At 46.1% G+C, this 13667-nt stretch overlaps 1 protein-coding gene across 1 annotated transcript in view; it reads right to left on the reverse strand.

The window, feature by feature from the left end:
* The window catches only part of gfra1a (gdnf family receptor alpha 1a), an 81200-nt gene extending 68007 nt beyond the window's left edge, over nt 1-13193 (reverse strand). Inside the window, exons 1-3 of the mRNA XM_070978359.1 lie at nt 12722-13193; nt 11889-12194; nt 10867-10947 (exon numbers count right to left, since the gene is read on the reverse strand). Of these exons, the coding sequence (XP_070834460.1) occupies nt 10867-10947; nt 11889-12194; nt 12722-12776 (442 nt within the window). The 5' untranslated portion in view covers nt 12777-13193. The remainder of the gene's footprint in view (nt 1-10866; nt 10948-11888; nt 12195-12721) is intronic.
* Nucleotides 13194-13667: the final 474 nt, after the last annotated feature.

Raw genomic sequence — 13667 nt, forward strand, 5'->3', positions numbered from 1 at the left:
AGGGTGAGTGCACACTCTTGACTGCTGGTTGTGTGTGTGTGTGTGTGTGTGTGTGTGTGTGTGTGTGTGTGTGTGTGTGTGTGTGTGTTTAAGGTCGTGTTTGCTTTTCAGGGATGCTGCTGTTGTGTGATCAAAAGAGGAGGCACAAAGGGGGGAGGGGGAGAAAAAGGGGGTGAACTTATTATTCTCCAAAGACAGATGTTTGTTAGTTAGAGACACTGCTGTAATCAGATGCTGCGCGGCTGTGGACAGCCATGATCACAGGGGACAGAGTGGACAGAGTGGACAGTCCAACTGAGCAGAGGGGACCTTCAAAGAAGATGTATACTAATGCAGTACTGGGAGGCAACAAAGTCCTATTCAACTATAATAAGAGTACTTGCAGGGACTTGAGATTCGCTGAAGTCCTTAAAGATACACAGATACATGGAGAAGGAGCACATCCAGACCAGAGAAGCTGTGCATGACAACCATGAGCTCACAGGAAGAAGCTTTTCATGCATCAACGCTAAATACAAAGGACGCTAAAAGGTTTTAATGACACACATAACTACCACAAGAACTGGGTGGAAGATAGTCGCACAGCAAACACAGTAAAATAGGACTCAATGGAGTAAGTATGTGAAACATGTTGATAACATCTATTTTTTACATTTACTTTGTAAGAGTAATAAAAAGGCCTCAGCGAATGAAGCAGCGCTTTGAAATATATAATCCAGAAACATCCAGATGTGGTGACAAAAACATGGCACTGCATTATCTTACCAACCATGGCCCTGCGTTGTTTTTGAACCAAATGCATAAATTCATGATGTGAGTGATGACATGCTGTGAATTAAAAGCCTTGGTTTGCACAGCAGAGTGTGATGTTACGCTCCCTCCATCACAGACAAACAAAGAAGAAATCTTAATACTACTGCTAGTACTGCTCTGACTGACATATGATGGTCATGATTTAAGCAAAACCTACGGGACAGAAAAGACATGCAGTGAAACTGGCTGTGAATGAGACATTTCAAGCAGGGGAGAAGCCTGACTTTACAAATCCACTCGGACAAAAGAAGGAAACAGTAGAGCTCAGACCTGTCCAGTTTACTTTGGTAGAGTATGAAATTCTATTAAGACACAGCCGCACATGTGAAAGCCCTGACGGCCGAGCCGAGGCGAGTTAATCCTGCGAGTTGACTGGGTGCAGCTGAGGGCTTAGAGCTGCAGCTTAACACGAGGCCGAGGCTTTGGCGCACCTGCCAGCAGTCAGTCATGCCTTCGCCAGCAGAGCAAAGCACAGTGTGATTATAACACATCGGAATTAACTCCACTCTGCTAAAACAATCTTCTCGTCGTGTTGATTCACTTTTACTTATTCCCCACATTTAAGAGCAGACTGAGGCATGATTTAATCTGGCTCCTGTAAGGGCCGATCTGGTGATGTTCAGGTCAAAACATGCCAAGATGTCGAGCTTCCAACCAAAGTTTATTCAACAGCGTTCAGCAGACTGCACTTCAATGGACGGCTACCCACACGGCTCACTGCTGTGGGGGAGTGTTTTTGCACTGCTGCGTCGCATCATCCCGTATGTGACCGCGTCATGTCTCAGTCACATGTAAGAAAACACCTAAGATTTTCATAATGAACAGAAACAAGGAGCAGGCTATTGTTAGCACTCACAGCTGTTGAGCTAGCTGCTAGCGTGTTACCTGGAGACTCCACCGTGCACGGCTGCGATGCATGCTCAGATCACGTAACCTGAGCGTCTATAAAAACTTCCTTTTTCCAAGGTTCAACTAAACAGCTTCAACATACATGTCCAGGTGAAAAGTGGGCGACCTTTGGCTGGACAAGGAGGATGTGTGTGTGACAAATAACAGAAGTTTGACTGATTAAACAAGAAATTAACTACATCTCTACTTCCTGCATGCAACGTCTGCTCAGATTTACTGAGTGTTGACACACAGTATATCGTACAGTATAGTATAACGTCAGTTTTTTTTCACAGCATACAGCGTTTTGGGGACACTGCACATTCAAATCAACGTTTCATGAAGAATTCAGGTGTTGTTCCTTCAGCCTAAAGTTCTAACTATACATTTGTGCAATCAATCCTTTGCCTGTGAGTCCTGCCTGATTACACCGGTGCACGTATTGGTGTATAATTGTGCGTAGGTGTCTGCTACTGTGTATGTGAAAAGTTAATTGTCCATATTTGCATGCAGCATAAAGCAGCGGGGGGAGGCAGACCTGGCACATGCTCCCTCCCGCTGATTTGAGCTGTCAGCTGCATTTATTAACTATGATGAATCACCCCTCCACTTCACATCCAATCAAAGAGCTCTCAGAGGGACTCAAATCTGGTCACCTTTAACTAAATGATTTTCTTGGCCCATGTTGCGCCAGCCAGCGATTGAACTGGCAACCTGATGATATGGCTGCTGCTGCTAGAATTATTCTGCCAATGGCCCACAGCTGGATCAGTCATTTCTGAAAGAGTGTGGTGAATTAAGTGGCCAGCTGACTTGTAGCTGCCCGGGGAGGGCGAATTTTAAAAGGCCTGCCTGGAAAGAGGAAATACAAAGATAAAGAGATCTACAGTTAGTCATACATGAAATATAAAGATGTTCTCTCGACCTTGCCTTTGGATTAAATCTGAGCTAGGTTCAGCCTCTGCTGTGTAATACAGAACAGTTTACAATGAAAGCTGACAGCTACCACTGAATCAGAATAATCTCACTCCACAGTGTACAGGAGTTTTCCTTAAGCCTCGCCTTTCCTCCCAAACCACCAACTTCAATCCATCCATACTGGGCTAAAAATACACCGATGCATCTCTCAGAAGATGGAAATAGTCCACATTACTGCAGCCGTTATGCTAGAAATCAACTGTACAGAGATCAGACAAGGTCAATGAAAACACAAATCCCCACAAGGCCGTGTCCTTCTCTCAGAACACGAGAGCTGAGCTCAGGCTGGAACTGAACACCGCGAACCTTGTGAAGGATAAAGCTTTTGATCCCGGCCTGAGCGGAAGAGTTTGGGCGGAAAAGAAGGAGGGAACAGGGGAAAAAGAGAGAAATCAATAGATTCTTGTAGACACAGCCTCAAGTTTCCAATCTAACACAGTGCTGTATTGATTAGGTTTCATATGAGACAAGGCACAGGGACAGTAATGTCGGCAGTGGATTTGAGAGTCTTTAACAAAACACACTCGGGTGCAGGGGCAGAACGGTGAGATATACAGGAGCACTTCTCTCTAATTCATTGCAAACAGACCACATAGTGCAGGTAAGGACTGGCATGATGGATGAACAGATACTGTGTAAGGATGTGTTTCAGAAATATGTCGTATCAGTGTGCTGAGGAGTACAAAACAAGATCAAAAGTCTGCAGCCACACCAGTACACACCAAAAAACACACTGTGGAGTGGTGCCACTGGACGAACCACAGTGCCTGACCAGCCTCAGCTCACCTGTGCTGAGCTTCTTCTCTGCTGCGTTTGAGCGTAACATGCTGATGTGCTAAGAAATAACATGCTAACATGCTAATCTGTGGCATGTAATGTTTCGCTTGTTCACATGACAATGTTGAGCCTGGTGGCATGAACTCAAACACAGCTGAAACAAAGCATCAATACTTTCATGTCCTGCTGAGAGTCCACAGATGCTGAGTCTCTGCCGGCTGCAGGTGTGACGACCGAGAGAAGAAACAGGACGAAGGTGGATGAAGTTTTAAGCTGTAAACTGGTTTGACTGCTCACCAACTCAAAAGCTGGAAGAGGAAAGAACGGTCTGGAAATGCCTCTAATCTAATTCAAAATCAAGGCTGCTGTGAGTCAGAGCAGACTGAGAGCTGCACTCGGTCTGTGATTGACATGCCAAAAAAGAAAAGCATCTTTTAATGATGTAGATCGAATGAAACATGCCTCAGGGAACTGAGTCATTTAGCTTCCAAAGGTGAAGCACCAGCTTTCTGGGAAATGATGCAAAAGGGTTTCTAAGCATCCTGATGATGTCAGAGGTGATGAAGCCAAACCAGGAAGCTCATCATCAAAGAAAATGGGAAAAAAGTGAGGTGGACATTAAGACATTTTAAGACTCGACGGGCTCTTCGGGGGTCTTTGCCTCAAAACGCGTTCTGTCGTCCACTGCGTCATCCTCAATGTTTGCTTTCCTCTGACTGTAACTACGTCTGTGTATGTTTTGGAAACCATCAGTTGTGAAGTGTCTTATCGGTTTTAACAGTCTTCAGGTCTGGAAGGATTGGCCAGCACCTGATTCGTTTAATAAAGTCAGGATCAAGTGCCAATCCCGATCCAGCATATGGGATTGGTGCATAACTTGGCGAAAGGCTATAAAAAGTGAGGAAACGCCCACTCACTTCAACAACTTCTAGAAAGTAAACACTAAATCTGCTCGCTTGGTGGCAAACAGCGTACTTTTTATATCCAGAGCAACTCCCAGCTACAAATGCATTTGACTGGATAAGCGTGAAGCAGGGAACGGCAGAAAATGTGCTCAGTCAACCAACTCTGGATAAATAAAGGCAGAAAAATAAAGTTAAGAGAACAGGCAGGATACTCTCTCTCTCCAAAAGATACAGCACAATAAATTATGTTTCTCCCCTGTAACTCCTCTGCATTCCCTCCCCGACTCTATCTGGCGCTCACATAAACACACACACACAGATGCAGGCGTACACACAAACAGCAGCAGGGTAAGAGATAGCGCTAGACGCTCTTATCTCCAAACATTGGCAGCTCATAATGAGAGTGACTTCCTCTGCAGCCAGTGGTTGAGTGGTGCTGACAGCCTCTCAGCCCTGTGTGTCAGCGCAGGGGGATTTGAGGCGCTGCCTGGGCTTGACAGCCGGGCCACGCACTTACAGATGTTTTCACACTCACAACACACACACATGTGCGCGTCACTGCAACTGTGCTTCAAGGTTGACTTCAGTAGTAGGAGGAACGAGGACAAGATGTGTTTGAAGTCTTGACACATGGAAGAGGCACAATATTGAGCTTTGGCGTATTGGGGCTTATGAGTGGTGAGTGGGTGATATATAGGGAGCTGCTGTGCCAGCCAACTGAGAAGAGGATGGAGCTTAAGGAGAGAGTTTAAGCCAAACAGACGTCAATACACGATGACGGGAAATAAAATCATTACAAGCCACAGAGCACAGTTTGTGATCAGCGCAGAGCCGCCTGTGGAAAGGCTGGAACATGCACACGTAGGAGACGACACTCATGAAAATCTGTCAAGATTTAGTTGAATTTGAAGTGGAAACAACCAACTTTTCAACAAACCTCCCATGTTTCCAAGAGCTGCTGGCGCTGCTGTGGCAAAGACAACCAGATCGCTTTCTGTTTTCCACAGAGCCGAGCGACTACCAGCAACACAGGTCGCACCATGTGGTTTTCCATGAATAAAAGAGTAACGCTGCTGTGAAGGTGAAAGCTAAGGCTGAGCTGCCATAATTGTATGAGTGTTGCTTGGCCCAAACAAGCAACTACAGCAGGGGCTGGCAGCCAGGTGAAGGGAAAGAGTAAGTTCATTCATTCATTGAGTCTGTGATGAAGACATGAAGGCAGACAGAAGCAGTGCCAGCCTGGATCGCCAGTTGTTTTCCCAGGAGATCGTACCTGGTGCAGGCTTACAGGGAACCAGTCTAAAGGCCCATGGTGTCATTATTCTATAGGGTTACACTTTGCAATCAAAATCCACCTCACAATGCTCAGTGAAAGCAAAAAACCACGTCTACTGCCACTTTAAGTAACAGTTACTGATGCCCTGAACATGTGAGGACAAGGAAAGACATGCAGGAGAAAGAAAGGGCTTAGACATAAACCTTTGGTCGACTGCACCCTGTGATGTAAATCTCAAACACTGGCCTGTTTACTAGAAGCTTCTGAAGCACAAACCGTGGTTAAGATAAGTGCTGCCGACCTAAATGCTATATTATCACTTCAAAACTGGCAAACAACCATAAAAGGTCAGTCCGCAGGCCAGAGTGAAAACGATAGCTGCATAAACTCATCTTTATTCATAGGTCGCACCTCCTGGAATCTGTGATCTTCTTATCCGTCTTCACCCGCCGCCACCCCGTCATTTAAGCACAGCTGCTGAATTTAGGTGAAGTCACTTCTGGCTGCTGCCCAGACTGTCGATTATGGTCCGTGTCACTTTATGCCCCGTGTTACATTTCTCTCACCTCTCAAATGACAATTGGCTCACATAATAAAACGGTCTTTTATCTGCACACAGTGCAATCACGCACTGTAATCTTTGTGGCAATATGCCCAAAAATTTTGAGGCTCGCTCAAATCACCCATTACCCAGATGCAGAAATGTTTCTTTAAGTCGAGCATACCTGAGCTGTGCTTTGGCACATTCACAATTCAAGATGACGGGAAGAGCCGGGCGTGTCGGAAAACAGGACGATGTGGAAGAGGACCAAGGAGGAAAAGAAAAGGCAGCGAATGGAGAGAAGAAATGTTCTGAAAGGCATCAGAAAAGCACCTGGAAGAGCGAGTTTTCATGAATACAGTAATATGAAACTACCCAGGCTGTGTTTTCAGCCTTTTCCTACACCGCTATGATTTTCCAGCGGGCCGGGCCAAATGGTGTGGCAGTAATTCCAAGTCCACTTTAATCTCAGAATAATGCTCTCTGTTTCTGTGCTGCTCCCTCCTGCACGGATCAGTGACTCATAAACATGGGCGACTGGTGGAGAGACGGGCAGCCATGTCAAGTAAACTCTGCTCTCTCCTTCCTCTCAGCTTGTATGAACTCATGTGGTGTGATAGAAAATTGCTGTTTTCAAGCTTGGCCTCATTGCTTGCTGATTTATAGAGTTAGCATCTTGCAAAGCTAGCATCTCTCTAACTGCAAAAAAAAAGGTTACACACCAAAACAGACAGATACAGACATGGATAATGTAGTAAGAAAAGTCTGCTCAGATTTATCTTTTCATGTTTTACTTCTGTGTGTTATATTTATGGCGAGCATGACACATGTACTCCGCGTAAAGTGAAAACACACTTTCCACCTAATGGGGAAGCAGCAGTCTCCAAAGTTAGAGCAGCAGAACTCACTGAGCCCTTTAATGAGCTGAAACAGACATCAAAACAGGTGGAGCCGCTAAAGAGAGACAGAGAGAGAAGATAAAGGGACTGAACACGGGGATATTTTGCTGGAGAAGGAATCGAGGAGAGCAATCAACAAGCTGCATTAAAAGTACCGGTGCACACGCTTTGTTGTCCTCACGCAGCTTGATTGTTTACTACCACCACGACCGATGTGTTGGAGGAGTTTACATGTTCCCCGTACACAGCTCACACTCACAGGTTCCTGCTTTACAGGTGTCATCACTCTGTCACAAGAACAAACACATGATGGAGACGGTGACTTTAAAAAGGCTGCGCCGTGCCTGTATTATGAAACCCATTTGTAACGCTTCACTGGTGAAGTGCTTCCTTCAGGTGTCGCGATGAAAACTCACAATGAGGCCTCCTATGTGCCGTCTACTCATCACATCAACACTTCCAGTGACTTCCAAGCAGCAGATGAGCTGATCAGGACAGACACGGTGGACGTTCAGTAGAGAAACTACAGGCCTTTAAAGGAGCTCCAGTGCTGACAGCATGTCCACAGGTATGTCTCAGACACCAACATGACTTCCTCTAAACATCTATGACCATAACAAACCTGTGCAAGCCGTTTTGACAAAATGCTGCTCTTTTTTTATGTCTCTAAAAGCATTGCTGAGGATTGCTGGTTGCTGCAGTGGCTGCTCATTTTTGGTGCAGAGAAGTGAGTTGCTCACACTTCTCTGTGACTCATTGGACTCAGGCCCGGAGGTAAAGGCACTCTGCCCCCGGTAAAGATCTGAAAATAATTAGCTAAATTAACCCACTGCTGTGTGTTGTGTTCTTCTGCGCACATCTATTAGCTGGAGTGTTACGTTTCATTGTTCAATACAAATTCAGTTAGAGCTGATTATTTAAGCTTTCTATGATGTCAGTGTTTATGTTTTACACGTCTCTAACTAACGTGTTTTCTCATTTATGGAAATTCTGTTTACAAACTGAAATGTGTGATATTCACTGCCGGCGCTCAAATCTTAATCCTGTTAATATTCTGTAATAATTTTCTGTAAATCATACGTCCACTCTAGTTGCACATTCAGTGTATTTGTGAGGACAGCCGACATGTCTCTGCAGTGCAACCAGACTGACGCCTATGGGCGTTTCATTGTGAACAGGTGTTCAGGGCACAGCGCTGTGTGGTGGACGGTCTGCACATCTGTGCACTGTATGTATGGGTGTCACAGGGGATTAGTGTCTTCGGTTGGGGACGTGGGGCCGATTATGGAATTACAGGATCAGCGTGGCTGCCTATTGTTCCTATAGCCTGGGATCACCGAGTAGCACTGTCTCACTGAGACTAACGCGGGACACGTCCAGAGAGCCTCCTGAAATAGACCGCTGAGTCGGATCATAAGCGGTTCACAAACTGGTGTCTGAGGGCCTGAAAGTACTCAACAAGAGTACAATGGTTTCATTCAGTAATTTACACTATAAACTAGAATAAAAGTCATCATTAGCATTCTGTCTGTTAGCATTTAATGAAGACTGAAACATGCTCGGAAGAAATGTGCAGGTGCTACAGCACAAAGGAGGAAATGTACAGAGCTCCTATAGAAAATGATCAAAGTGGGTATTGTACTGTATTCTAATATCACTCCTACCTCCAATATAAAGTTTTGTGAGAAACAAGACCTAAATTTGCATAATTTGGAAATGAGAATCCCCAGAGAGCGCTTTTCATATTGGTCCCCTCTCAGACTGTATGCTGTCTGAGCCCTCGCCTCTGCTCTGTCTCACATTTCACTCCTCAACACAAAAAGGAAAGCTTACAAAGAGAGACCCAGGCTGATCTGTGTTATGTCGTATAGGTTACAGCTATACGAAGCTATCAATCAGGAGGTGTTTGAAGTAGCACTGAAACAGCCAGTCATTCCCAACCTCGGGGGGGTCAGGACATCCAAACGGGTCCCAAGATCATTCTGAGGGGTCACAAATCTGAAGAATCACGTTACACAAACTTGTGTTTATTTTTACTGACTTTTCTTAAACGCTCATTTTGTTTCGTGCTAAATACTGAATACTTTTACCTCTTCAGCCCATAAAAATCCTTCAATCAAACAGTCTGAGACGGGCTTGTGATGAAAGGTCACATGTAGTTGTTCCCTAATTTAAAAGGGTCACAGAAAGGTTGGAAGCTGAAGGGCTCTGAAGCACTAAAGTCAATAAAAAATGAAACAACAATTTTCAGAACTGATTAGTCGATGGACTCACGCAGAGAGCAAACAGGCCGACAGGCTTTCCTGTTTTTGTCCATTTTACATCGCTGTAGATTTATTGTCTTTGGGTTTTGGACCGTTGGTCAGAACAAACAAGCTATCTGCAGACTTCATCTTGAGCGCTGTGAAACTGTGAGATGCATGTTCGCATTATTTTTGGACATTTATGTGCTAAACAATTAATCCAGTAATGGAATAAATAACCAGCAGATGAATCAGTGATGAAGATAAACCTGAGTTGGCACCAAACTCTCCATAACTGTGCTTTAATGACGGACTCGGCTGATATGACGTCTGATGTCTGATGCTTACAAAGAGATATACTGTATGTATGCAATGCCATCAATCAACATAAAGAGGCATTTGGCCATCAAACAAGGGGCGCCTGCCTTCACTATAAGAACGACAGCATAAATCAAACTGCTCCCATCTGGTGAACCTGCAGCTCAGACTGTGGAGAGACGTCGCCTGCCTGTGATGTTAACCACGACGCCATCCTCGCTGGGACTGGCTGGCATACGAGGGGACAGAGACATACACAATGCGACATGGTGGGTTTCTCCTGTGTAAGTTAGCTTTTTCTACAGAGAGTAGCATGAGGAGAGAATAGGCTTTACAAAAAAAGCTGGCTCCTCAGTCGGTGTTTCTCTAGAGGCAAATTGGTCATGAAGTCTGTACCCAGTCCAAGATTTTGTGTATCTGTACCTCACCACCCACATCGTGAGCTCACTCTCCTGTGGGAGAAGCGACGGTTTAGGGCAAATCAGCCTATTGTGAGATAAAAATGACAGAGGAAACAGAAAGAAAAGGCTCCTCTATATCAAAAGGGTCAGAATATCAGGCTTGTTCTGAGAGGATGTGGAGGCAGAGCGTGTCCCTTTCATTTGACACAGTGCTCATCACCTGCAGTGTAACAATGGAAATGTAAGCAGCTCCATGATTGCACCACATTCATATGTTAGACTCGCAAATACCAACAACAGTCCCAACTGTGGGACCAGAGTGACTGACTGTGAAGAAGGGAATAACATCGCCATCTACAGGCTCCACTCAGCATAGCTCCCACACGCAGATCTGAGCAGAAAAACGCCTGTCATGCTCTCCCACGTTACCCTCAGAGCTCCTCACTCACTCTTCTCAACAAGTGGATTCAAGCAGCCGCAAGAGGAAGCCTTCCACAACCACAGCGAAACACACCCGCCACAGCAGAGCCCTGCTTCTCCAGCTGCATTTATCTCCTGCTCCATGAGACTCAGAACTATAGCCCCCCATGCAAGGTCACTTCCAGCCAGCATGCAACGTTCGTCAGGGTGAGGACGAGCGGAGAGAGAGGCAGATAGTGGAGAGGATGAGGAGGGAAAAATACTGTGACACACAGATAACCTTCGGTGGGAGCATGCACAGCTTTGAACTTAACCACATCTCAGGTGAGACGGGTGACCAATACAACAACGGAAAACAAACACCAAGGGATGGAGCACAAGCCTCCAGAGCAGATCCTTACTCTTACCTATGATGGGAGCCAGCCGGAAGATGTCAGACAGACGGCTGTTCACAGGCTCATACGGTGAATCCTCCAGGAAATCATTACCTGTGAGGACAATGGCCACATGTTAGATAGATAGATAGATAGATAGATAGATAGATAGATAGATAGATAGATAGATAGATAGATAGATAGATAGATAGATAGATAGATAGCCTTGTTTTGAACCCCTCCTGCTTTGTTTATCATCCGTCACCCCTCACACTGGCCTGCATGTGACAGGGGTTATTTGGGTCAGTCGATAGCCACGCTGGCACACAGCCACACGCTTGATTAGGTAGGTTGGTCAGCTGTGTTGTGCAACTGGCAGTGGACTCGCAGACGATGGGCTGGATGCAGTTTAGGGACTAAAAGGCCCCCCTGCTATGATCAACACTTTAAGATGGCACTGTCAGAGCTGAGGGGCTTCACGCTCCATTACCTTCAAGGAAAGTGATTTAGGAGGTCAAAAAGTGTCTTGGCTCAGCGGGACTGTGGCTGAGAACCTAGTCGGAGACCAAATTTGAATGAAAAGTTGAGTGATTGCGCATGATCGCATTGGACTGTTATTGGATAAATAGCTGTGTGCTACTTTTTGCGTGGTCGTGTTTGTGGTACAGGGATTTGGGGGTCACAGAGCTGGAGGGGGAGGACGATGGTGCCCCCTCCATGCAGCAGTGGGAGGAGCTGGGGCAACAAATCATCTCACCCCTTCACAGAGCAGATTAAAAAACCTATGGGGAACGTCCATTTCATATTAACTACAGCTGCAGGGTGTTCTCCAAATGTAGCGGCCCCACCCAAACAAAGACCCCCGAGGGGCTCTGTGGGGGTTTTATTGGATCCCCAGGAAGAAAAACAGTAATATTGTGCTATTGTTTCATTCTCTCACAGACCTCAAAAACACAAACAGCACAGCAGATCAGAGCAGCAACATGAGGCGTTTCTTAATCAGAATCTGCTGAAGGGGAAACGAGAAAAAGTTCCACCAAAGCTAATAAACCGACCTTGTAACGTCTGATAGATCCCCCAGTAAATGCGCAGGCAGTTCTTCTCCTTCTTCATGCCCCTTTTACACCGACAGTTGTACAGCGGGCTCTGTTTGAGCGCGTCCATGGCGCTCCGGCACTCGTCCTTGGCCTCCAGGCCGGCCACCATGCTGAAGTTGCTCTCCTTGCCGCCGGCCACGCACTGCCTCATCGTGCGGTACTTGGTGCTGCACGCCTGCTCCTTCAGACACTGCTCACTGGCCCTCACACAGTCCAGCCGGGTGGCCCCAGCACGCAGGTTCTCCTCGGCATAGGACAACACGTCTGGGAACAAAAGTGCCATTTACAATATTACAATACTTAGAATAATTATAATAATACGTAAAACAATAATACCCCTTTGTCCTCTGTTTGCTCATTTATTCACTGTAATTAGTCAAAGTTTATTCTACGCACTTTCAGGGATTAAAACACTACAGATGAGTTTTATCCCGTGACATTAAAATAAACCTCACTGTGAAATAATCTATAGGTTACAGCACACACAGCCACTGACTGACATCGGGTCCGTACTGCTTGACAACTTCAGGGTCAGGCAGCTGATTTAAGGACAGTTTCACGATGAAAACGCTTCAGTCCGTTGACGGACTGTTTGCTCTGATGAGGCAGCGTCGGCTCCTGCTTGACTTGGCCGTTTTGGAGCAGTTGGCGGGTCTCAGCAGCCCCTGCTCGTTTCCTGCCGGGCTCACGGACACAGCTCACACTAGAGCCACTAAAACATCACACGCACCTATGGATGAATTAGAGTCAGACGAGCAGCTGCTGGTGGAAAGAAATCAAGTGAAACTTACCTAAAAGAGGCAGGAGGACATACAGTGCTGCGATGATCATCGTCTTCCTCTCCATGTGAAACAAACCCTTGCTGGAACGAAATTTGCGAACTAAAAGCGACTTAACAGTAGTTTAATTCCCAGGGTACGTCCGCTGTATTGAAATCCATTGAAGAGACATGCAGTGTGCGCCCCGCTGTACACATCCAGCTCCTCCTGCGAGAAATAATCCCCCCTCCAAAAAGTGTCCAGTCCCGATTCTGCACAGTTTCTCCGACTCTCAGCGGTCTCTGGGAAAAAAGGAGCGCTTCTTTTTTCGCTCCGTCCCGTGCGGGTGGTCTTCTCACCGCAGGGAGACAAAGACAAGGGATCAGAGCAGCGGTGGAAGCGAGACGGGCGAGTGTCCTCCAACTCCAGCCAGTGGGATGCTTGCGTCTGTGCGTCTGAGCGCACTCAGCCAACTGGAGCCCCACTGCTGTGTGGCGCATTCAGCAGGAGGAGAGTGCCAGCGTCCCCCCGCACCAAACTACTGTAACCTTATCAGAAATTCACAAAGCTGGGCCTCCCTCTCACCGCAAACTCACCCCCTTATTATTAAATATTACAACAGCAGCACAGAAAACGCGCAATTAGCTTTAAGCTCGTTTAACTGACTAATGAACACAGCAGCACAGAGATGATCATCCTGAAAGGTTACCGTCACTGCTGAGTAACAGCTCACATCTCTTTAGGGTTATTTAAGTCTTTTAATTGTGTTTTATTTTAATCAACTTTGCAGCTCACCCACACACAAAGTTACAAAAAGACAGAAATGGAAATAATCACTTCGCCAGCCCACTAAAGTGCACACAGACTGCGCTCATCACCCCACAGGGCACGTGGCTGCATTGAAAATGTTAGAGATAAAAACAGCTGATGAGTGTGTGGACTGCTTTTACATCCGTGCTGACAGCCACAGTGCACTTCC

Source organism: Chaetodon trifascialis, chromosome 13 (genome assembly GCF_039877785.1).
Source record: "Chaetodon trifascialis isolate fChaTrf1 chromosome 13, fChaTrf1.hap1, whole genome shotgun sequence".
NCBI classification, from domain to species: Eukaryota; Metazoa; Chordata; class Actinopteri; order Chaetodontiformes; family Chaetodontidae; genus Chaetodon; species Chaetodon trifascialis.